The 26,213-nt window shown below is 45.3% G+C and overlaps 1 protein-coding gene across 1 annotated transcript; it reads right to left on the reverse strand.

The window, feature by feature from the left end:
* Nucleotides 1-1,821: 1,821 nt before the first annotated feature.
* DDX59 (DEAD-box helicase 59) lies at nt 1,822-19,305 on the reverse strand. Its single transcript, XM_077278138.1, has 7 exons — nt 17,427-19,305; nt 14,003-14,170; nt 13,441-13,530; nt 10,149-10,400; nt 8,243-8,395; nt 7,775-7,903; nt 1,822-2,265 (listed from the first exon to the last, which is right to left on the reverse strand). The coding sequence occupies exons 1-7, from the start codon at nt 19,164-19,166 to the stop codon at nt 2,008-2,010; spliced, it is 2,790 nt and encodes a 929-aa protein (XP_077134253.1). The 5' UTR covers nt 19,167-19,305; the 3' UTR covers nt 1,822-2,007.
* Between the last annotated feature and the right edge of the window lie 6,908 nt (nt 19,306-26,213).

Raw genomic sequence — 26,213 nt, forward strand, 5'->3', positions numbered from 1 at the left:
ATCCTATGGATAAGGAAAGACTTTCCACAGGACAACCCCTTTAAAGGATTTTTCTATGCTTTAAAAACGGTTTACATGGAGTACAATGGATCACATTCACACAATGACCGAAGATACGAGCTCACCCCAGCACTGCCTGACTGCCATCTCTGCACCAATATCATAGGTAGCCTGCTGTCTATCAGTGCCAGACTATGCCTACAGTCGTTGTTCTTAGTGCGATTACTATACCCGTGCCATGCACACCCCTATAAATGAAAACCGGCAGCTTTTTGAAGAAATAAAGTTCGTTTTCTTCTGGGTGCCACACTTTCTGTACAGCAGCCGGATACCTTCATAATGATATTAACCTGCAGATTCATCTCATATCTGCAGATGAATAGCATTATCAGACATGACAGGTTCTGTTTAAAGGGAGGCCGTCACCCTAAAAACATCTTCTAAACGGAGCACAGAAAATCACAGAAGGTGAAAGCTTGTGTCTCCCTCGCTGGCTTGCCCAGAACAAGCGCTGTCTTAAGACACAGCTGGTGCCAGCGCTCACTGTCAGAGTGCCTTGATCACAGGGTGCATAGACCGCGCTCTCCTCTCTGCTGCAGCCACTCCACTACCAAAGCATGCGACGGCGGCAGACACGAGCGAGCTGTGTGTACACGCGCTAATCAAGGAACTCCGACAGTAAGTGAGAGCAGGCATCAGCTTAAGGCCCCGTCTCACATAGGGAGATCGCTAGCGAGATCGCTGCTGAGTCACTAGTTTTGTGACGCAACAGCGACCTCAGTAGCGATCTCGCTATGTGTGACACGTACCAGCGATCAGGCCCCTGCTGCGAGATCGCTGGTCGTGTCGGAATGGCCTGGACCTTTTTTTGGTCGTTGAGGCCCCGCTGACATCGCTGAATCGGTATGTGTGACACCGATCCAGCGATGTCTTCACTGGTAACCAGGGTAAACATCGGGTTACTAAGCGCAGGGCCGCGCTTAGTAACCCGATGTTTACCCTGGTTACCAGCGTAAATGTAAAAAAAAAAAAAAAAACGTACATACTCACCATCTGATGTCCGTCAGGTCCCTTGCCGTCTGCTTCCCGCTCTGACTGACTGCCGGCCGTACAGTGAGAGCACAGCAGTGACGTCACCGCTGCGCTCTGCTCTCACTGTACGGCGGCTCAGTCAGAGCAGGAAGCAGACGGCAAGGGACCTGACGGACACCGAAAGGCGAGTATGTAGTGTTTGTTTTTTTTGGTAACCAGGGTAAACATCGGGTTACTAAGCGCGGCCCTGCGCTTAGTAACCCGATGTTTACCCTGGTTACCCGGGTGCTGCAGGGGGACTTCGGCATCGTTGAAGACAGTTTCAACGATGCCGAAGTCGTTCCCCTGATCGTTGGTCGCTGGAGAGAGCTGTCTGTGTGACAGCTCCCCAGCGACCACACAACGACTTACCAACGATCACGGCCAGGTCGTATCACTGGTCGTGATCGTTGGTAAATCGCTATGTGAGACGGGGCCTTTACTCCTGAAACAGTGCCAACTCTAAGCAGCCCAGCATGGCTAAAGATCAGAGCGGGAAGCAGGGGTATCCAAATTCAGTGGGCGGAACAATGCACCGAGCACCCTATTTAGGATATGAGAATTAAGTGCTCTTTTGCACAGTAGAAGGACAGTTTACACAGTAAAGGTGTGATTTTTATAGAGGCGAAATTCTCTACATGACTATGAGTTTACTTTAAAATGTTTTTTGGGTGGGACAGACTCCCTTCAAATTTACACAAGTTGAATATATGACACATACGTCTACAAAGTGCCAACCCCTTAAGTTGCTTTTCTTTTTTTTTAAACATCAAAAACGATTCACACAAGGTAATAAAATCCTAGGGCTTTAATGTCACTTAAGAACTCTCAATAATGAGAGAATGTTTACTTCTCGGGAATGAAAAATGTTCCCAAGATCAAGGAGAATAGAAAGATAATCCCTTTAGCCAGATAACCAGGACTTGGGTAGTGTGGTCACTTGTGTGGTCTCCTCTTGTCATGTTTTCGGATGAGGTCCAGGATCTGGTCTCCTGTGACCACCTTGTTCTGGTGATGCTTCCTGTGCTCCAGTCGCTTCTGCTCCTGCAGATAGGGCGAGTTCAGCAGCTGTGGGGGCAGCAGTGACCCCGTGGGCTGCACTCTCTTCACCAGGTCCCAGAAGAGGTTCTTGTTGTTTTTATTGATAAATGTGATCGCAGTTCCTCGGTGACCGAGTCTTCCTGCTCTTCCAATCTGGTAAAAACGCAAGATCAGTTGAACATTGCACATGTCAGTAAGTAACAAATTAATTCTAATGACTTCTTCTCTGCGATACTTCTGATGCTCTTATTAGTACATGTGTGGGCGAGGTTAACAACGGAGTTATATCTGTAGAAGATAAAATTGTGGTTGTATAATAACGGCTGCACCCAGTAACCTAACTGATACATCACTGGAATTAGGGTCTCTGTCCCTACATAATTCTGCTGTCAAATTGCATAGCAGAACCTGCTGACAGATTTCCCTTAATGAAGTAGTGATATTTTCATTTACTGTATTCTTACAAATTCAGACAAAAACTTGTTTTGCTTTTTAAAGAGGCCAAGTTGAACAATGCCCTGAAAAAGTAAGAGCTAAATAAATTAAAACAAAATCCTACAATAAAAAGCCCAAGAAACCTATTGTGTTAACTACTCCAGCCTTATCACCAAGACGGCTGTTAGCCCAGCACAAGGTCTGCTGTAAGTCACAGAAACATTGCACCTACAGTGATGTAACGTCATGTATCTAGAACATCATCCTTTACACACAGGGACAAAGAACGGAACCGAATACATTTGACTTTAAATAATCATGTTAAAAACTTACGAAACATGCAAAAAAACTGAACACACTGGCCCACGTGCCACACTATGCCTTCCCGTCCCCGGATCCAATATCAATGCTGTCTGCCTTCTTGAGATGCAGATAGCAGTGAATACATTGGTGGAGGATGGAGCAGCCGGCTCCTTTTTGCACCAATCAACATGTGCGAATGAGACAGCAGACACGATGACGTCACTACATCGTGCTTGCTGCGCGAAGTGTCAGTACATCAGAGATCAAAAAAGAGCGCCGGGAGAATGGAAACGAGGCGAGTAGGAGTTATTTTTATCTTTTTATATGTGCATGGGATGTGTGCCTGTATATATAGGTGGCTATGTGAGGGCTCATACCGTATATAGGGAGGCTATGTGAGGGCTCACATTGTATATAGGGAGGCTATGTGAGGGCTCATACCATATATAGGGAGGCTATGTGAGGGCTCACACCGTATATAGGGAGGCTATGTGAGGGCTCACATTGTATATAGGGAGGCTATGTGAGGGCTCATACCATATATAGGGAGGCTATGTGAGGGCTCACACCGTATATAGGGAGGCTATGTGAGGGCTCACATTGTATATAGGGAGGCTATGTGAGGGCTCATACCATATATAGGGAGGCTATGTGAGGGCTCACACCGTATATAGGGAGGCTATGTGAGGGCTCACATTGTATATAGGGAGGCTATGTGAGGGCTCATACCATATATAGGGAGGCTATGTGAGGGCTCACACCGTATATAGGGAAGCTATGTGAGGGCTCACATTGTATATAGGAGGCTATGTGAGGGCTCACATTGTATATAGGGAAGCTATGTGAGGGCTCACATTGTATATAGGGAGGCTATGTGAGGGCTCATACCATATATAGGGAGGCTATGTGAGGGCTCACACCGTATATAGGGAGGCTATGTGAGGGCTCACATTGTATATAGGGAGGCTATGTGAGGGCTCATACCATATATAGGGAGGCTATGTGAGGGCTCACACCGTATATAGGGAAGCTATGTGAGGGCTCACATTGTATATAGGAGGCTATGTGAGGGCTCACATTGTATATAGGGAGGCTATGTGAGGGCTCATACCGTATATAGGGAGGCTATGTGAGGGCTCACACCGTATATAGGGAGGCTATGTGAGGGCTCACATTGTATATAGGGAGGCTATGTGAGGGCTCATACCATATATAAGGAGGCTATGTGAGGGCTCACACCGTATATAGGGAGGCTATGTGAGGGCTCACATTGTATATAGGGAGGCTATGTAAGGGCTCATACCGTATATAGGGAGGCTGTGTGAGGGCTCATACCGTATATAGGGAGGCTATGTGAGGGCTCATACCATATATAGGGAGGCTATGTAAGGGCTCATACCGTATATAGGGAGGCTATGTAAGGGCTCATACCGTATATAGGGAGGCTATGTGAGGGCTCATACCATATATAGGGAGGCTATGTGAGGGCTCACATTGTATATAGGGAGGCTATGTGAGGGCTCATACCGTATATAGGGAGGCTATGTGAGGGCTCACATTGTATATCGGGAGGCTATGTAAGGGCTCATACCGTATATAGGGAGGCTATGTGAGGGCTCATACCGTATATAGGGAGGCTATGTGAGGGCTCACATTGTATATCGGGAGGCTATGTAAGGGCTCATACCGTATATAGGGAGGCTATGTGAGGGCTCATACCGTATATAGGGAGGCTATGTGAGGGCTCATACCGTATATAGGAGGCTATGTGAGGGCTCACATTGTATATAGGGAGGCTATGTAAGGGCTCATACCGTATATAGGGAGGCTATGTGAGGGCTCATACCGTATATAGGGAGGCTATGTGAGGGCTCATACCGTATATAGGAGGCTATGTGAGGGCTCACATTGTATATAGGGAGGCTATGTGGGGCTCATACCGTATATAGGGAGGCTATATGGGGGCTCATACCGTATATAGGGAGGCTATGTGGGGGCTCATACCGTATATAGGGAGGCTATGTGAGAGCTCACACCGTATATAGGAGGCTATGTGAGGGCTCACATTGTATATAGGGAGGCTATGTGGGGGCTCATAGTGTATATAGGGAGGCTATGTGAGGGTTCACACTGTACATAGGAAGGCTATTTGGGGGCTCATACTGTATATAGGGAGGCTATGTGAGGGCTCATACTGTATATACAAATGCTATTTGGGGGCTCACACTGTATATAGAGGGCTACGTGAGGGCCCATACAGTATATAGAGGGACTGTTGGCTCATACTGTACATAGGGACAGTGTAGGCTCATAATGTAGGGGTGGTGTGTGCACTCATACTGTACATAGGGACAGTGTAGGCTCATAATGTAGGGGTGGTGTGTGCACTCATACTGTACATAGGAGGCTCACTGTACACAGAGTGGCTGGGTGAGGGCTCACACTGTATATAGGGGATTGTGTTTGGGATCGTACTGTATATAGGAGGATGTGTACAGGCTCGTTTGTTATATAGGGAGGGGTCAGAATAATTCTTCTCTATATTCAGTGGTACAATTAATATTCATATAAAATAATTAATGTAAATATTAATACTGAGCAGAATTAATTTCAGCATATTGTGTCTCCACAAAAGTCACGGTCCCTCATGTCCCTTGGGAAAATTAATTGCCTATCTATGTATTAAAGGGTTATTTTCAACATATCAAGCATTCATCTAACTATCCACAGATTACAATTTTCTGCTCTTTTTTGGGGGGGAGCGGGGAGGACTGGTGGACAAACAGTGGAGCCACTATCGTTTGTCATATCATAATGGAGTGCATGCCACCACCTCTCCATGCCTTGCCTATGGGACTGCTGGAGAAAGTGGCCAGACCGCCAAAAAAACAGAAAATTAGCACCTGTCCTGGAGATCACTAGGCGCGGATATTGAAATGTTTACTAAAAGAATCTTTTTCTTTTTTAAATTGGTTTAGCGTTTTAAATTTTCAGTGAAAGAAAAAAAAAAGTAAAGGTCCTTTCCCACAATGTATTATAAGTTATAAAGAAATGGGAATTTAAACCTTAACATTTAATAGATTCTTAAAAATTCACACCACAAAGACACACAAGACAGAAACCAAACAGACCTGCCTGTACTCGACATTTTTTTCTATTTGGGATAACTATTCTTTTTATATCGCCAACCCTTAAAGGGAACCTGTCAGCAGGATTGTGCACAGTAGCCTACACACAGTGTCAGGTCGGCGCCGTTATACTGATTACAGTGATACCTGGTGATGAAATCCATCTTGTGGTTCTTGTGTAATCTTTATTTCCAGTTTTGAGTTAATGATATGGCCGTGCTCCGGGGCGGCCTGTGGGGGGTGAAGGGGTGGGCCCGGGGGGTCTTTATATGGTGTTCTACTTGGGTATTAATGTGTATGGCTTCTGTCAGGTCACTGATCCCTAGTTTATATAATGAAAATTATATACATTTAAAAAAAAAAATATCACCTTCTGCAGGCAGGTAGGCACCGGTGCCTGCGCTGCAGCATGATCGCATCTATAATGTGCATTTAATTTTTGTTTTTTTATTGTATACAAAAAATGTAAAAAATAAATAAATAAAAATCAGTCTGAAAATGGCGCTGGCTGCAACTGTGATCCGATAGCTGCTACTGAGCAGACATCTTAATTGGAAAAAAAAATTGCCTCCTCCAAGATGGCGTCGCCTGCGCAGTAGCAGCTATTGGATCCCTGATAGCTGCTAATGCGCAGGTGTGGCCGGCGCCATATTCAGACTTTTTTTTTTTAATTTATGAATACCATCCAAAAAATGAATTAAATACACATTATAGATGTGATCATGCAGCAGCATAGGTGTCAGCGCCTGCAAGGTGATTTATTTTCAATATATATAATATTCATAATTTAAACTAGGAGGCAGGTCAGTGAGGGATCAGTGACCTGTCAGAAGCCATACACATGAATACCTAAGCAGAGCACCACATGAAGCCCCCCACAGGCCGCCCCGGAGCACGGCCATATCATTAACTCAAAACTGAAAATAAAGATTACACAACAACCACAAGACGGATTTCATCACCAGGTATCCCTGTAATCAGTATAACGGCGCCGACCTGACACTGTGTGTAGGTTACTGAGCGCAATCCTGCTGACAGGTTCCCTTTAACTATTTTGGCATCTGGAGATGATGGTGCCCAGGGATGAATTCTTGACTGCCGCTAGTCATTCTATTAACCTCAATATTTCTTTACCTCCTCTGTGTGTCTGTTTAATTTCTCTTTTGTATCTGTAATATCAAGAAAATCTTTTTCCTGCTGTTTTCAGAGAATCTGCCTAAGCTTATCTTTTTTGGTTATTTGGCTGAGCTTTTGAAGTAGTTCAGCATTTTTGTCATTTGAATATTGAAACTCCACATGTTCCTGCCTTATTGTATTTGCTTTGAGATAATGGTCCTATTATACCAACTATATTTAATGCAGGATTAAATACGAGATTAGTTCTCTATGGCTCATTCCTACACGCTCCTTGAGGCAACATTTCCCCCAAGCAGCCTGTGAGTACACGCAGGTCTGTTTGGTCTCTCTCCTGTGTCTTTGTGGGGTGAATTTTTACGTCTTTATGAATCTGTGAAATGCTACGTTTCAAATTCCCATTTCTTGCTAACTTATAATTGAAATCACTTTCCAGCATACATTTTTGGTAACAGTGGGAGGCAATATTGGATTGATGAAAGGCACATTACATCCATTATACTTGAAACATTTGCTGAACATTACACCGCGAGTGCAGCCTGCACAGAGCCTTTCCTAGCACCCAGTACTGTACTTAAAACTCGGTAACCTCCATTTAAAGGCCAACACTGCAGCAGACTGCTCACCCATGTGAATACCACTGGTATGTCTAACCTCCTCACCTGGTGCACATATTCATCCATGCTTGATGGCATGTCAAAATTCACAACCAATTTCACATGCACTAAATCCAAACCTCTGCCCAGGACACCGGTGCTGACAACAACATCATACTGTCCCTCCAATAATCCCTGTAAAAAAAAAAAAAAAAAAAAAGAGGACATGCTTTACTCTCTGAAACTGCCTTCCTCCAGTCAATTCTTGGCTAGACAGGGCAGGAGCCGAAGCAGAAGGCAGTATTATTGTTCTGAGTGCGATCCAACAAATCATCGGACTGCACTCGGATGCCACATGAGTGCAGTCTGATGTCCACTGGATTTCCAATGGAGAGGGATGAAGAAATATTGTGTGCTCAGATCCTCTCATCAGAGATTGATCAGTGTCATTTGCATTATCGGCCCAATTTTCTTAGATGAGAGAATCTACTGCCCTCTGCACGAGCCCTAAGGCTGAGGCACCCATCATGTTACCTGTACTATCTTGGTCCTCTCTGACTGGGACTTTTCAGAGTGAATTGCAACACATTCTAATTGAGTAATCTTCCGGATGGCGTCACTGAGCAGATCTGCCCCCAGACGACAGTCCACAAACACCAGGACTGGGGGCTGGAAAAGCTTGGAGTCCTTTTGAGAGAAAGACTTGATGTAATGCAGGAAGAAATAGGAGTGGAACTTTGGGTAATATAAATTTACCAACAGGAAAAAAAAAAGTAATGCAAGGCCATGAATCATATTCTTTTTTTAATGTCCCTTAAACGAGCTGTCTACCTTAAAGGGGTTTTTCAGGCTTAAGGATGAAGACTGCAGTCACAATGTGACTTGAGAGTTGAATCCTAACAGCGCGCACATCATACACCGTGAGGAGCAGGCGGTAACATGACCGGAAGTATGTGATGTGCATACGTAAGGCCAAATTCTGACTAGATGCCTGGCCTGGCTCTATTCATTGTAATGAGCGAGGCCGCGCACCGTCATATCAGCATGTGACCAAATGTACACACATCACATACTTGTCCTCATGTTACCACTCTCTCCCAGCACTAGGTAATCCTCACAGAGTTTGGTGTCCACGCTGTGAGGACTCAAAAGTCTGCAGTCACACAGCCTGGTCAACCCCTTTAATCAGAACTCATTTATATGCTCCATTAGGATATGGTGACCTATCGCTTCCCAAAGTGGATGACATGAATGCAGGGGGGTCAGTGACTAACACCACACAGGGGTCTGTATCATTACCAATGGTTCCCCATTCGCTTTCTTCTTGCACCAACCATTGAGATGAAAAGTGTTAGTGTAGTAAGTGCTGAGAGCTGGGAGAAGGGAGCCCAGTGGGCAGCCAGTGGGCATTGCAGATGGTTATACCCACTGGCTACGCCAAGTACTACCAGGCTGGCAGCTATGAACAGCACCTGGCATGGACCATAGAGGCCGTACATGGAAAGGCTACATTCACTAATCCAGGTATACTGGTATCTGTTTCTTACAGAAGCTGGGTAACCATTATACCTTCCTGACCAGCGTTTACCCCAACTAAGACCCTAAGGCCATGTTCACACTCTGCGGCGTGCTCTGCAGGTTTATCCCGCAGCAGAATTGATAAATCTGCAGGGCAAAACCACTGCGGTTATCCCTGCAGATTTATCGCGGTTTGTCCCGCGGTTTCCGCTGCGGGATTACTCCTGTACTATTGATGCGGCATATGCAGCATCGATAGTAATGATAAAAATAATACAAATTGGTTATACTCACCCTCCGATGTCTGGATCTCCTCGGCGCTGCACCCGGCGGTCCGGTTCCAAAGATGCTGTGCCGAGAAGGACCTTCGTGACGTCACGGTCATGTGCGCGAGGCGTCATCACGGTCATGTGACCGTGACGTCACCACAGGTCCTGCTCGCACAGCAAACCGAAGACCGGACGGCCGCGGGCAGCGCTGAGAGGTGAGTATAACATCATTTTTTATTTTAATTCTTTTTTTTTACACTATTTATGCTTCCCAGGGCCTGGAGGAGAGTCTCCTCTCCTCCACCCCGGGTACCACCCGCACATTATCCGCTTAAATCCCGCAACGTGGGCACAGCCCCATGCGGGAAGTAAGCGGTTCAATGCATTTCTATGGGTGCAGAATCGCTGCGATTCTGCACAAAGAAGTGACATGCTGCGGGTTGTAAACCGCTGCGTTTCTGCGCGGTTTTTCCCGCAGCATGTGCACAGCGGTTTGCGGTTTCCATAGGGTTTACATGTAAATGTAAACGCTATGGAAACTGCTGCGGACCTGCAGCATCAAAATCGTCGCGGATCCGCGGTAAAAACCGCAAAGTGTGAACATGGCCTACTGTGGAAAGTAATCTATAACAAAGACAGGATGAAACGCTCACATTCAGGACTTCAAACAGCTTTTTCTTCTTGGAAGGCTCTTCCACCCAGAGTACAATCTGCCGAACATTAGGGCACGGCTGGTTCTTCTCGCCTGCAGTGATCTGCACCGGATCCCTCAGCAGCTGCTGGGCGAACCTTTCAATGCTGTCCGGTATGGTGGCGGAGACCAGCACTGTCTGACGATCTAGAGGGGTGCGCTCCAAGACCTCAAGCACTTGTTGCTGAAAGCCCATCTTTAGCATCGTGTCTGCCTGAAAAAGCAAATGGATTTCAATTAGGCCGCTTCTTACGTTGTAGGACTACTTCATCTGTAAGGCCGTGTGCTCACCTTACAAAGAGGTGACAGGTGTCATCATGAGGCTGTACATTGGGATCTCTGCTGCAGGGGTGAAGCAAATTGGCCCAATTGTCATGCAATAAAGCTGGAAATTTTTCATTTAATGTGAACGTGGTTGTAGAAATTATATTCATATGCATAAAACACAAAGATTGGAGCAGAATCTGCGCCAAATTGCACATGAAAAACAATGTGTAAAACATTCCCTCGGGATCTTTTGTTCAGCACATGCTGCTATTTGTTGCTGATTATTAGTGGTTAAAATATTTTACTTTTTTCGGAAGGACATTACATAATACAGCAAAGAGTAAAGCGGTCATCCCAACTTCATCACCCCTTAGTGACGGAACCAATTTGGTACTTAATGACCGAGCCAATTTTTACAATTCTGACCACTGGCACTTTATGAGGTTATAACTCTGGAACACTTTAACGGATCCTGGTGATTCTGATATTGTTTTTTCGTGACATATTGTACTTCATGATAGTGGTAAAAATTTCTTTGATATGACTTGCATATATTTATGAAAAAAACAGAAATTTGGCAAAAGTTGTGATCATTTTGCAATTTCCAAATTTTAATTTTTGTCCCCTTAAATCTGAGTCATAGCGCACAAAATAGTTAATAAATAACATTTCCCACATGTTTACTTTACATCAGCACAATTTTGCAAACAATTTTTTTTCTTAGGACGTTATAAAGGTTAAAGGGACTCTGTCACCCCAAAAATCGTATATGAGCTGCGGCCACCGGCATCAGGGGCTTCTCTACAGCATTCTGGAATGCTGTAGATAAGCCCCGATGTAACCTGAAAGATAAGAAAAAAAGGTTATATTATACTCACCCAGGGGCGGTCCCGCTGCGGTCCGGCCTGATGGGCGTCGCGGTCCGGGGCCTCCCATCTTCATACGATCACGTCCTCTTCTTGTCTTCCTGCCACGGCTCCAGCGTAGGCGTACTTATTTACTCTGTTGAGGGCAGAGCAAAGTACTGCAGTGCGCAGGTGCCGGGCCTCTCTGACCTTTCCCTCAACAGGGTACAGCGCATGTACCCGCCATTTTCTTCCCAGAAGAAGATGCCGATGGCCAGGGGACAGGACCGGGGGATGCAGGAGGGTCCAGGGATTCCATTTCTTTCTCCTCTGATGTGGTAGAGAGAGAAATGGGGTCCCTTATATTTCACATACGCTCACCCCCCCCACCGCACCCTGAGGAAGCAGGGTGGAACATGCTTTATGGGCTCTGCACATGTGGGTCACGTCACCTTTTTGAAAGGTATGCCACTACTCCTCCTCATTCCCTTATTCCTTTTCTGATTTGGTTGCATGGCTTCATTATATTGATCCTTTATTAGATTTGTTTCTATGATGTTACAAACCCCATGCACAGGCACTTTCTGATCACCCATGCTGTGATGGAGGTGATACCATCAGGCGTTATTATTGCACTTTTGCTTTATTTCATACATATTGAATATTGTAATAATAGACATATTGGCCCTTGGATATAGAGATAGAGATTTTTTATTTTTATTTAACCAATTTCTAAGTACTTATTAATTGCCCTATAATCGTAGGTGCACCCTCTTCAACTTCCAATTGAATTAACCAAGATTTCCCCGGTGTAAGTATAGCCCAAGAAAAAATAGAGGGTTTCTCACAAAATCATATAGTTTAAAATTAATTTTATTAAATATCTTTGAAATTTAATCAATATAAAAAATTCAAGAGAAGATACACAAACAGAAAAACAGAGGGATAAGGGAGACAAAAAAGTAATCAACTGCTATATTGCAAAGGTAGAATCATGTCCACACTAATGGTAAAGATAACATTCATATATAGCTCCCTTTTGTATGCCAAATAAAAAAAAACATTTTGTGAGCAGCCCTCTTTTTTCTTGGGGTATACTTACACCTGGGAAATGTTGGTTAATACATATATTTATGCCAACCTGGAGAGAGAAACCTTGTCTTTTAATTGTTTAAGAATACAAACATTGTAACCTATTTTGAATAAATTTATGATTTTACATTTATTGGAGTGTTACTGCAACGTTTTGGTCTCTCTGGGATTTTTTCCAGGAGATTTAGTTTAAGTTGTTCATCAATTTTGTGCATCCGCATCACTTGAAATGATGCATCTATATAAGGATATAATGCTCTGAGATTAGGTTCCCTTTAAAGATAATCTGTCAGTGTGTTTTTGCTATGTAGTCTGACAGCAGCATGAGGTAGGGACTGAGACCCTGATTCCAGCAATGCATCACTTAGCTTACTGGGTGCAGAAGTTATGATAAAAACCTCAGTTTTTCCTGATGCCGATCTAGCAGGGCTCAGTTGTTGAGCTATGTATAACCTGCCCAACCCTCAGCTTTCTATATACAGTGCATGGTGACAAAGAGCTACCAATCAGTGCTGGGGTTGAGGTTGGACCAGGAGGCATGAAGCAGCTTGTCCAGTAATAATAAATCTCCTGCTGATAAAACACTGATTGTATTGAAACAGCAAAACACAGCCCAAGTGCTGCAATCATGGTGCTCTCAGATTACATAACAGAAATCTGCTGACAGATTCCCTTTAAATTGCTGAAACTGCAAAGAGCATGTAAAAACTAGCAGCTTTGCAATTTACCTCATTGATTGTCATGTATTGGTAATTTTATAATTTACTATTCGTCACCTAGATTACCGGCCACCTCTGCAGATTACAAGTCGGCAGCTGGGATTCAGTCAGTTTCTGTGCCCCTGCGCCTCCTCCACTACTGAGGCAAAGCTGTCTCTGCTCGCAGCATCCAAGGGCGGAGAGTCCAAACCAGCAGTGCGACCATGCCGCTGGTACAGACTGTCAATCTTCAGGATCGCACCGTCCCCTCAGCAACCAAAGAGCCGAGAAGGAAAGAAGCAGCACGCTCTCCAACAAAGAAGATCAGATCAACACTGTCATATTCACTCACCTCATCCACTATCACGATCCTTAGTGCTCCCAGGTTTACGGAATTCTGACTTATGATTTCTAAGAGTCTTCCAGGAGTTGCAATAATAACCTGAAAAGAAGGAGAAGGTTTTCAACACCAAAGTCAATTGTGTAACAGATCCGAGAGAACCTGGACAGTATATATTACAGGGAATCTGTCACCCCCGGGACGTATGTGACCTATTAATATGGGCATGCAGGTGATATAAACGTTACACTAGTCCTACCTGGCTGCCTCATATTGAGGGGTCACATACAGCCGGGGCAGAGGTAATGACAGCTGATTAGGGGGGATGCCAGGTGTTGGACCCTCCACAGATCTGTTCCTTATGACCTATCTTAAGCATAGGTCATCAACATCCATTTACATAAATATACAGCATTAAATAAAACCATCTCCAAGCTCAGCATACCCCCTTTATTTTCCTGTCCTCACCATAGTAGAGCTGACAGACCCACGATAAGACATTTTTTATAAATTAGCTGAGAATCCTGACTCCAATAATGCGATACAATACTTATCCTGATAGGTGCTCACTTACCTGCACATTCTGCCTGAGTCGGTGCAGCTGGGGTGGTAATGGCAGCCCCCCGACCAGCAGAGCAGTCTTCATTTGGGGAAGTTTAAACATCAGCTCCTGGGCCTGTTTCTCTATCTGCACAGCAAGCTCTCGTGTAGGCGTGAGGATTAATGCAGCCGGGGCGTCCTTCTAAAAAGAAATCCGAAAACAAGCTGATGACACTTTTCCTGGTCTATACATGTCTCCTCCTATAGTTACATCATTTCCTCCCCAACTATTCCTAAGTTCCAGTGACTCCAACAAAAAAGGGCAACGGTTACGTCCAGTTGTCTATTGATTTCCACAAGGAACAGGAGTAATGGCACAATGCAGAGTCATCATGAATGGGGTCCAGTATTGGCCAATAATGGGGATCAACAATAGTTGGCTTGTCAGTTTTAGAAATCCTGCACATGCATTTTTTCATCCCTTTCAAACACTCCATTAAAGGGAATCTGTCAGCAGGTTTTCACTATGTAATCTGAGAATAGCATGAATTCAGTGACATGTCGCTTATTAGGCTGTGTGCCATTATTTACTTATAATGAAAGTGTTATCACCAGGAAGTAATCACTGTCTGCACATGCCTGTTACACAGACCACACCCCCTACTGGGATAAGCAGCTCACTGTCAACAGACAATATACACAGAAATCTGTGGTGAGGGAGAGGGCAGTATTTGAGATCAGCTCCATCTAATAACTGATTGTGTCACAACTGCTGCACCCATCGCTGGAATCAGGGTCTCTTCTACATTATGCGGCTGTCAGTTGAGGTAGGAAAACTTGGTGACAGATTCCCTTTCATTTGTTGCATGTTTTGTTGCATCTTCAGTAATGTTTTTTCCTCATTTCTTTTCCTAATGTTTTTTTCAAGTCCCATAAGAAGAGCTGATAAAAAAAAATCATAAATAGTCTTTTTCTTAAAAGGAAACCTTTCTCCTTGAAAATGCAGTCCAATCTGCAGGCCCCATATAATAGAGCAGCAGGAGCCAGTCATTTTCTTACCAGGCGGTTTATCAGCTCCATTCCTGACCAACATTACATTACATCACCCACATCTTCAGCACATACCACAAGTCTGATTTTCTATTCTTTTCTAAAAGACCCACATAAAGGCTTTCACAGGAATGCACAGATGATGTCTGATGGCCGGGGCCCTAATCCTGGCAGAGTAGGAAGGGCTCGTTCACAAGACCGGATTTTCAGTCCGAGTGCTGTCCATGAAAAAAATTGGTCCACATTTGGTCTAATATTATTCTATAGGGCGGTGCAGATGAACAATTATTTTCACCTAGCAAATCTGCATGTGAAAAAAAAATAAATAAATAAATATCACAGCATGCACTGGTTTCTTCCAGAAATTGGATGAGATGCTCCCATTCAAGTATATGGGTGCAATATATATATATATATATATATATATATATATATATATATATATATATATATATATATATATATATAATGCCGTACAGAGCCACAGAACATTGTAATTCTGTAACATGAGAAAATTACATTGTCTAATCAGGTTTTTGTGTTGCATGTTTTTGCTTTTAAATGTTTGGCAATTTTTTTTACCGTATTACAAAATTAGTAATCTTTCAGTTTTCAAATTGGCCACTGGAGCTACATTAGATTCTTATATCCTGTCCTTTCAGAAAGAGTTTACAGGAGTTTTATCAGCAGTGACAGGATGGCAATAACTGATAACACAGGATCCACCAATCATAAATACAGTACAGACCAAAAGTTTGGACACACCTTCTCATTTAAAGATTTTTCTGTATTTTCATGACTATGAAAATTGTATATTCACATTGAAGGCATCAAAACTATGAATTAACACATGTGGAATTATATACTTAACAAAAAAGTGTGAAACAACTGAAATTATGTCTATATTTTAGGTTCTTCAAAGTAGCCACTTTTTGCTTTGATGACTGCTTTGCACACTCTTGGCATTCTCTTGATGAGCTTCAAGAGGTAGTCACCGGGAATGGTTTTCACTTCACAGGTGTGCCCTGTCAGGTTTAATAAGTGGAATTTCTTGCCTTATAAATGGGGTTGAAACCATCAGTTGTGTTGTGCAGAAGTCTGGTGGATACACAGCTGATAGTCCTACTGAATAGACTGTTAGAATTTGTATTACGTCAAGAAAATAGCAGCTAAGTAAAGAAAAATGAGTGGCCATCATTACTTTAAGAAATGAAGGTCAGTCAGTCCGAAAAATTGGGAAAACTTTGAAAGTGTCCACAAGTGCAGTGGCAAAAACCATCAAGCGCTACAAAGAAACTGGCTCACATGAGGACCGCCCCAGGAAAGGAAGACCAAGGGTCACCTCTGCTTCTGAGGATAAGTTTATCCGAGTCACCAGCCTCAGAAATCGCAGGTTAACAGCAGCTCAGATTAGAGACCAGGTCAATGCCACACAGAGTTCTAGCAGCAGACACATCTCTTCAACAACTGTTAAGAGGAGACTTTGTGCAGCAGGCCTTCATGGTAAAATAGCTGCTAGGATACCACTGCTAAGGACAGGCAACAAGCAGAAGAGACTTGTTTGGGCTAAAGAACACAATGAATGGACATTAGACCAGTGGAAAATCTGTGCTTTGGTCTGATTAGTCCAAATTTGAGATCTTTGGTTCCAACCACCGTGTCTTTGTGCGACGCAGAAAAGGTGAACAGATGGACTCTATATGGTTGGTTCCCACCGTGAAGCATGGAGGAGGAGGTGTGATGGTGTGGGGGTGCTTTGCTGGTGACACTGTTGGGGATTTATTCAAAATTGAAGGCAAACTGAACCAGCATGGCTACCACAGCATCTTGCAGCGGCAAGCTATTCCATCCGGTTTGCGTTTAGTTGGACCATCATTTATTTTTCAACTGGACAATGACCCCAAACACACCTCCAGGCTGTGTAAGGGCTATTTGACCAAGAGGGAGAGTGATGGGGTGCTACGCCAGATGACCTGGCCTCCACAGTCACCAGACCTGAACCCAATCGAGATGGTTTGGGGTGAGCTGGTCCGCAGAGTGAAGGCAAAAGGGCCAACAAGTGCTAAGCATCTCTGGGAACTCCTTCAAGATTGTTGGAAGACCATTCCCGGTGACTACCTCTTGAAGCTCATCAAGAGAATGCCAAGAGTGTGCAAAGCAGTCATCAAAGCAAAAGGTGGCTACTTTAAAGAACCTAGAATATAAGACATAATTTCAGTTGTTTCACACTTTTTTGTTAAGTATATAATTCCACATGTGTTAATTCATAGTTTTGATGCCTTCAGTGTGAATGTACAATTTTCATAGTCATGAAAATACAGAAAAATCTTTAAATGAGAAGGTGTCCAAACTTTTGGTCTGTACTGTATATAACATTCACTTGTGTCTACATGATCTGAAAAGAATACCTGCTCCATACACCTGACCACAGCTGGAAGCAGGAAGGCCGCAGTCTTCCCAGACCCTGTGTCGGCGCTGGCCAGTACATCTCTTCCCATCAGTCCAACAGGGATCATCTGCATCTGGATGGGAGTAGGAGCGTCATATCCAGCCCGCCTCAGGTTTGTGCAAAGTATGGGAGGAAAGTTACAATGCTCAAACTCTATTATTGGCCTGCACACTTCTTTTCCATTTACAGACAGGCCAAGCTGCTGCCTTAAATTGTCAATCTGCTCCTGACCCAGCTGGGTTATAAACTCGTGCTCCGTATAGGTGTAGGATGCGTTACTGGACTGTGTAGACGCTGCATCCACGGGCTGATGCACTGGGGGCACAATGGCCATGACCCCACCTGGATGAGGTACAGGCGACGGTTCTACAGCGGCAGCTCCTGTGGTTGCATTATGTAAAGGTGAAGCTTGCTGAGCGTGTGATGTGTTGTCAGCAGAGCACGTCCTTGTAGACTGCAGGATGTCTTTGGCTTTACACTCCAGACTACACACATCACGCTCAGTCCGGTCACAGATGTATTCTCCATATCGCCCACATATAACACAGACCGGCTCTCCGGGGAGCGGCCAGCGCTGAAGTTTGCTGTAGGATTTGATGGGCTCATCCTCTGCATCAGGAGCGGATGGGGAAGATGGAGGAAGAGAAGTAGATGCTGGAAACGGAGCAGGTGTCAGAAGTGCAGAAGCAGGTGGAGAGGCATGCGGCACAGCAGAGGCAGGTGGAGAGGCATGCGGCGCAGCAGAGGCAGGTGGAGAGGCATGCGGCGCAGCAGAGGCAGGTGGAGAGGCATGCGGCGCAGCAGAGGCAGGGGGAGAGGCAAGCGGCGCAGCAGAGGCAGGGGGAGAGGCAAGCGGCGCAGCAGAGGCAGGGGGAGAGGCAAGTGGCGCAGCAGAGGCAGGCGGAGAGGAATGCGGCGCAGCAGAGGCAGGCGGAGAGGAATGCGGCGCAGCAGAGGCAGGCGGAGAGGAATGCGGCGCAGCAGAGGCAGGCGGAGAGGAATGCGGCGCAGCAGAGGCAGGCGGAGAGGCATGCGGCGCAGCAGAGGCAGGCGGAGAGGCATGCGGCGCAGCAGAAGCAGGCGGAGAGGCATGCGGCGCAGCAGAGGCAGGCGGAGAGGCATGCGGCGCAGCAGAGGCAGGCGGAGAGGAATGCGGCGCAGCAGAGGCAGGCGGAGAGGAATGCGGCGCAGCAGAGGCAGGTGGAGAGGCATGCGGCGCAGCAGAGGCAGGCGGAGAGGCATGCGGCGCAGCAGAGGCAGGCGGAGAGGAATGCGGCGCAGCAGAGGCAGGCGAAGAGGCATGCGGCGATGCACAGACAGGTGGTGCAGCAGTGGCAGGTGATGATGTATCATGAAGAGGGAGGGATGCATAGGTTGCAGCATTAGAGACAGATGGTAAGGCATGCGGGGCATTAGGAACATATGGTGCAGCTGCTGCATGTGGTGACACCTGTGTTACTGCAGCAGCCGGTGAGACATGTGCTGCGGCGTCAGATGTTGCAGCACAGGCAGGGGAGGATGCAGCTGGGGAGGATGCAGCTGGGGAGCCATGCGCTACAGCAGCAGAGTTTGGAGGTGAAACAGATGAAATCTTCGTGGCTCCCGCCGGCGGACATGTCAGTGCCCCCGGGCCTCTCCCCTTCTTCCCTCCGGCTCTCTCCGTCTCCTGTCGCCTTTTCACCGCTCTTGGTACAAACATTGTCAGATGGCGCCTCTGCCCTGCAAAAAGCCGTCATTCCGCAACAAATGACTCCAGTCAGCAGGGGTCGCTGTGCAGCAGAGCCATCACTCGGTGAGAGGCAGCAGTGGACGCTCAGCCAGCAGCACTTCCGGCTCACGCTGATGACGTCATGTCCGCCTCATGACTGTCGGTGACTCAGTGAGGAGGACGCCAGCGAGCGGTTGTATCGCTGACAGCAGCAGTCAGGGTGTCATGTACACAGTGCGGAGTATGGAGGACTGAGTCTTCCTATAGGATTACCCAGAGAACTGTTGCCTCTGCTTAACCCCTTGATGACAGCCGACTTTTGTGTTTTCTTTTTTTGCTATTCTCCCTCCCCTCTATAAAACCTTAACTTTAAATAAGTAATATATACAATAATACAATATCCTGCCTTTTTTTGTGGGAAGAGTTGTAGTTTGGAATGACAGCATTCACTTCATATAATGTACTGGAAAATGGCAATAATAGTCACGAGGCTGAAGTTGGCTTCTTGGGCTACTTTCACACATCAGGTTTTCAGTGTCAGGCTAAATCCGGCGAATGTTGGAAAAACTGGATCCGGTGCAGATTTTGAAAAACTGATGCGACGGATCGTTTTTTTGGACGGATCCGGCTCACCTATCTAGATTATTGGATAAAAAAAAAATTAGAACATGCTCAGTTTAAAAAAACGGATCTGGCCGCCGGATCCGCCACCTTCCGGCTCCCATAGGCTTTCATTGTAGCAAACAGCCGGAGCCGGCGGTTCAGGCTTTTTCGCCGGAGACAAAAAACGTTACAGTAGACGTTTTTTTCAAGACGCCGGAATCGATTGTACGCCGCATCCGGCATCAAACCGGAAGGAACGCTGGGCCATCCGGCGCTAATACAAGTCAATGGGGGAAAACCGGTTCCAGTTTTTAAATTTTCCGATTCCTGTTTTTCTCCGAAGAGCCGGATTTAGCCTGAAACAAAAAACCTGATGTGTGAAAGCAGCCTTATTCGTTCAGTTTCTTATTCGGGGCTGAAGTTGGTTTCTTATTCGTCAGTTTCTTATTTGTCATTTTTTTCTTTTCTGTTTTTTATAGGTTTAACAACAAAAAATAATCATCACAATAATAAAACACAATGCAGCGAGGTGCCCTGATGTGAATACACTTAAAAACAGCTACAAAAACAATAAAACTAACACAAGTATGGGCACCAAAGAGTGTTGAAGAAAGGGTTAAATGCATTTGGGCCACTGATCTCACACTGCAGACATATGGCGCCCCACATCAAAACCAGGTCCCACCAGCCTGGCCCAAATGGGTTCTGGACATCAGAACTGGCATCAAAGTGGGCAGTCACTTTTGGCCAATTGAATAAGTAAGGCTTCTTTCACACTTCCGTCGGTATGGGGCCATCACAAAGCGTCTGCGCGACGTACCGACGGAAGTGTTTGCTTTCACATTTCCGTCTGCGTTACCCAGCAGGAAAGATCATAAGAGCTATATTTCCTGCTGTGCATGCGCAGAGTGAAACACTGGATGCGATGTACAGAAAAACGTTGCCTTGAACATTTTTCCGAGACGACAGTCCTCCAAAACCCGACGCATCCAGTGGACAACGTATGGCCATACGTCGCAATGCGTCGCTAATGCAAGTCTATGAAGAAAAAACGCATCCTGCGGGCAACTTTGCAGGATGCGTTTTTTCTCCAAAATGACGCATTGTCACGTTGGCCAAATTATGGAAGTGTGAAAGTAGCCTAACTGATGTTTTTAAGGAGTTAAATAACTTTGGGACACTGATCTCACACTTAAAATACACAGTGATGCCCTGCATCAAACCCAGGTCCCTCCAGCCTGGCCCAAATGGGTTCTGGGCACCAGAACTGACATCAAAGTGGGCAAACAGCCCATTTTCACCGATTTGAAAAAGTAACTGATGTTTTTAAAGGGAACCTGTCACCCCCAAAATAATTGAAGGTGAGCTAAGCCCACCAGCATCAGGGGCTTATCTACAGCATTCTGTAATGCTGTAGATAAGCTCCCGATGTATCCTGAAAGATGAGAAAAAGAGGTTAGATTATACTCACCCAGGGGTGGTCCCGGTCCGGTTCTGGTCCAATGGGTGTCGCGGTCCTGTCCGGGGCCTCCCATCTTCTTACGATGACGTCCTCTTCTTGTATTCACGCTGCGGCTCCGGCGCAGACGTACTTTGTCTGCCCTGTTGTGGGCAGAGCAAAGTACTGCAGTGCGCAGGCGCCGGGCTTCTCTGACCTTACCGGCGCCTGCGCACTGCAGTACTTTGCTCTGCCCTCAACAGGGCAGACAAAGTACGCCTGCGCCGGAGCGTGAATACAAGAAGCGGACGTCATCGTAAGAAGATGGGAGGCCCCGGACCGCGACGCCCCTCATACTGGGACCGCCCCTGGGTGAGTATAATCTAACCTCTTTTTCTCATCTTTCAGGATACATCGGGGGCTTATGTACAGCATTCCAGAATGCTGTAAATAAGCCCCTGATGCTGGTGGGCTTAGCTCACCTTCGATTTTGGGGGTGACATGTTCCCTTTAAGGGGTTAAATGACTTTGGGCCACTGATCTGACACTTAAAATACACAGATAGTGATGCCCTGCATCAAACCCAGGTCCCTCCACCCTGGCCCAAATGGGTTCTGGGCACCAGAATTAGCATCAAAGTGGGCAAACAGCCGATTTTCACAGATTTGAATACGTAACTGATGTTTTTAAGGGGTTAAATGCCTTTAAGCCACTGATACCACAGTGCGTACATATAGACCTGAGTTTGATGTGGGTCATCACTATCTGTATATTTTAAGTATCAGATCAGTGGCCCAAAGTCATTTAACCCCTTAAAAACATCAGTTACTTATTCAAATCTGTGAAAATGGGCTGTTTGCCCACTTTGATACTAGTTCTGGTGTTATTCGCCTTAATCGGATAATCCTAGGATTGTTTATCCTGTTTTCAAGATGACAGACTTAAAATGGCGTCATCAAACGGCTTGTCCCTGTGAGTGACTAATTTTCTGAGGTAAAATAAACTACAGGACTACAATTTTTCTTTTTAAACATTGTGTTTTTTATTTTTTAAATACATTTGTGTTGATTTATGACATTTTTAAAACTATTCTTTTAATGCCTTTTTTTTGGTTTTCCTGTTTTACCTGGTGTCTGTGAGGTCGCTATGATTACCTCAGTAACCTCTATTGCTCTGCTGAAGACATTGTGTTAATTTCTATTAACCCCTTAATCCCATTGGACGTACTATCCCGTCAAGGTGACCTGGGACTTAATTCCCAGTGACGGGATAGTACGTCCAGCGCGATCAGCTGCGCTCACGGGGGGAGCGCGGCCGGGTGTCAGCTGACTATCGCAGCTGACATCCGGCACTATGTGCCAGGAGCGGTCACGGACCGCCCCCGGCACATTAACCCCCGGCACACTGCGATCAAACACGATTGCAGTATTCCGGCGATATAGGGAAGCATCGCACAGGGAGAGGGCTCCCTGCGGGCTTCCCTGAGACCCTCGGAGCAACGCGATGTGATCACGTTGCTCCGAGGGTCTCCTACCTTCTTCTCCCTGCAGGCCCCAGATCCAAAATGGTCACGGGGCTGCATCCTGGTCCTGCAGGGAGGTGGCTTACCAGCTCCTGCTCAGAGCAGGCGCCAGGAAGCCTCCCTGCTGTGCATGTCAGATCGCCAATCTGACACAGTGCACAGCAAAGTGTCAGATCAGCGATCTGTCACTTTACTGTGATGTCCCCACCTGGGGCAAAGTTAAAAAGTAAAAAAAAAATTTACATGTGTAAAAAAATAAAAAAAAAATCCTAAATAAATAATTAAAAAAAATATATATATTGTTCCAATAAATACATTCCTTTATCTAAATAAAAAAAAAAAAAACAATAAAAGTGCACAAATTTAGTATCGCCACGCCGGTAAAGACCCGACCTATAAAACCGTCCCACTAGTTAACCCCTTCAGTGAACACTGTAAAAAAAAAAAAACGAGGCAAAAAAGTTATAGTCCTCAGAATAAAGCGATGCAAAAATAAATATTTTTTCTATAAAATAGTTTTTATCGTATAAAAGCGCCAAAACATAAAAAAATGATATCAATGAGGTATTGCTGTAATCGTACCGACCCGAAAAATAAAACTGCTTTATCCATTTTACCAAACGCGGAACGGTATAAACGTCCCCCCAAAAAAAGAAATTCATGAAAAGCTGTTTTTTGGTCATACTGCCTCACAAAAATCGGAATAAAAAGCGATCAAAAAATGTCATGTGCCCGAAAATGTTACCAATAAAAACAGCAACTCGTCCCGCAAAAATCAAGACCTCACGTGACTCTGTGGACCAAAATATGGAAAAATTATAGCTCTCAAAATGTGGTAACGCCAAAAAATATTTTTTGCAATAAAAAGCGTCTTTTAGTGTGTGACGGCTGCCAATCATAAAAACCCGCTATAAAAGTAAATCAAACCCCCCTTCATCACCCCCTTAGTTAGAGAAAAATAAAAAAAAATGTATTTCCATTAGGGTTAGGGCTAGGGTTTGGATTACATTTACGGTTGGGATTAGGGTTAGAGGTGTGTCAGGGTTAGGGGTGTGGTTAGGGTTATGGTTGGGATTAGGGTTAGGGGTGTGTTGGAGTTGGGGTTAGGGGTGTGGTTGGGATTAGGGATAGGGGTTTGTTTGGGTTAGGGTTTCAGTTAGAATTGGGGGTTTCCACTGTTCAGGCACATCAGGGCTCTCCAAACGCGACATGGTGTCCGATCTCAATTCCAGTCAATTTTGCATTGAAAAAGTAAAACAGTGCTCCTTCCCTTCCGAGCTCTCCCGTGCGCCCAAACAGGGGTTTACCCCAACATATGGGGTATCAGCGTACTCAGGACAAATTGGACAACAACTTCTGGGGTCCAATTTCTCTTGTTAACCTTAGGAAAATGAAAATTTGGGGGGCTAAAAAACAATTTTTGTAGGAATTTTTTATTTTTTTATTTTCACGGCTCTGCGTTATAAACTACTGAAATACTTGGGGGTTCAAAGTTCTCACAACACATCTAGATAAGTTCCTTGGGGGGTCTAGTGTAGTGAATTCTGTTGTGGGTTCTGCTCTTGGGCTCCCTCCGGTGGTTATAAGTGGTAGTGCTGCTGTTTGTCCTTCACAGCAGTCATCAGGTGCTTCCACTTTGGACGGGGCTATTTAGTCTGGCTTCACCCTTTAGTGAGTGCCAGTTGTCCATTGTTTTTCTGGAGGATTCACATCTCTGCTTGGTTTCTCCTGCTGGATTGTCCAAATCATCAAAGATAAGTCCTGGCTTTGTTTTTGCAGTCCACATGCGGTGGACTTTATAGTTCAGTGAATTGCTATCTTTTTTCTTGTCCAGCTTTGTCTGTGTAAGGATTAATTCAGCCAAGCTGGAAGCTCTGGAGTCGCAGAGTTACCCTCCATGCCTTTAGTTAGGTGTGGAGATTTTTGTATTCTCTGTGGTGGATTTTTGTAGTATTTTAATACTGACCGCACAGTACTCTGTCCTGTCTTTTCTTTCTAGGTAGCGTGGCCTCCTTTGCTAAATTCTGTTTTCAGTCTGCGTTTGTAATTTCCCTCTCCTCTCACAGTCAATATTTGTGGGGGGCCGTCTTTCCTTTGGGGATTTTCTCTGAGGCAAGATAGTTTTCCTGTTTCTTTCTTTAGGGGTAATTAGTCCTCCGGCTGTGACGAGGTATCGAGGGAGTGACAGGAACATCCCACGGCTACTTATAGTTGCGGTGTTAAGTTCAGGGTCTGCGGTCAGTATAGAGGCCACCTACTCCAGAGCTCGTCCATGCTGCTCCTAGGTCACCAGATCATAACAGTACAACTGGCCAACAATGAGTTAACCGCATCTCAAAAGAAGGGAAAGAAAGTGCTGAGCCATTTTTTTTTCTGTACTCTGTTGTGTTTTTTTTTTCCCTCTTCACCTCTGGGTGGCTCAAGAGTTAGGCGCTGACATGGATGTTCAGGGACTTGCTTCTCGGGTGGATCAACTTGCTGCTAGAGTACAGGGTATTTCTGATTATATCGTGCAGACTCCTGTTTTAGAGCCTAGAATTCCTACCCCCGATCTGTTTTTTGGGGACAGGTCCAAATTTTTGAGCTTTAAAAATAACTGTAAACTGTTTTTTGCTCTGAAGCCCCGTTCCTCTGGTGATCCCATCCAGCAGGTAAAAATTGTCATTTCTCTGTTGCGTGGCGACCCGCAGGATTGGGCATTTTCCCTGGAATCTGGGAATCCGGCCTTGCTTAATGTAGACACCTTTTTTCAGGCGCTTGGGTTATTGTATGATGAACCTAATTCTGTGGATCTTGCTGAGAAGACCTTGTTGGCCCTGTGTCAGGGTCAAGAAGCGGCAGAATCATATTGCCAGAAATTTAGAAAATGGTCTGTGCTTACTAAGTGGAATGAGGATGCCTTGGCGGCAATCTTCAGAAAGGGTCTTTCTGAATCTGTTAAAGATGTTATGGTGGGCTTCCCCACGCCTGCAGGTCTGAGTGATTCTATGTCTCTGGCCATTCAAATTGATCGGCGCTTGCGTGAGCGCAGAGTTGTGTGTTGTGAAATTGGATTTTGGGCTCCCCCGGTGGCCACTGGTGGAATTGAACTGGTGTGCATCATCCTCTCTGTTCACCTGTTTCCATCAGGATGTGGGAGTCGCTATTTAGCCTTGCTCCTCTGTCACTTCCATGCCGGTCAACATTGTAATCAGAAGCCTTTCTGTGCATGTTCCTGCTGCTAGACAACTCCCAGCTAAGTTGGACTTTAGTCCTTGTTTGTTTTTGCATTTTGTTCTAGTTCACAGCTGTAGTTTCGTTTCTGTGTCTGGAAAGCTCTTGTGATCTGAAATTGCCACTCTGATGTTATGAGTTAATACTAGAGTCTTAAAGTGATTTCAGGATGGGTTTTGATAGGGTTTTCAGCTGACCATGAAAGTGCCCTTTCTGTCTTCCTGCTATCTAGTAAGCGGACCTCAATTTTGCTAAACCTATT

Source organism: Ranitomeya variabilis, chromosome 8 (assembly GCF_051348905.1).
Source record: "Ranitomeya variabilis isolate aRanVar5 chromosome 8, aRanVar5.hap1, whole genome shotgun sequence".
Lineage (NCBI taxonomy): Eukaryota > Metazoa > Chordata > Amphibia > Anura > Dendrobatidae > Ranitomeya > Ranitomeya variabilis.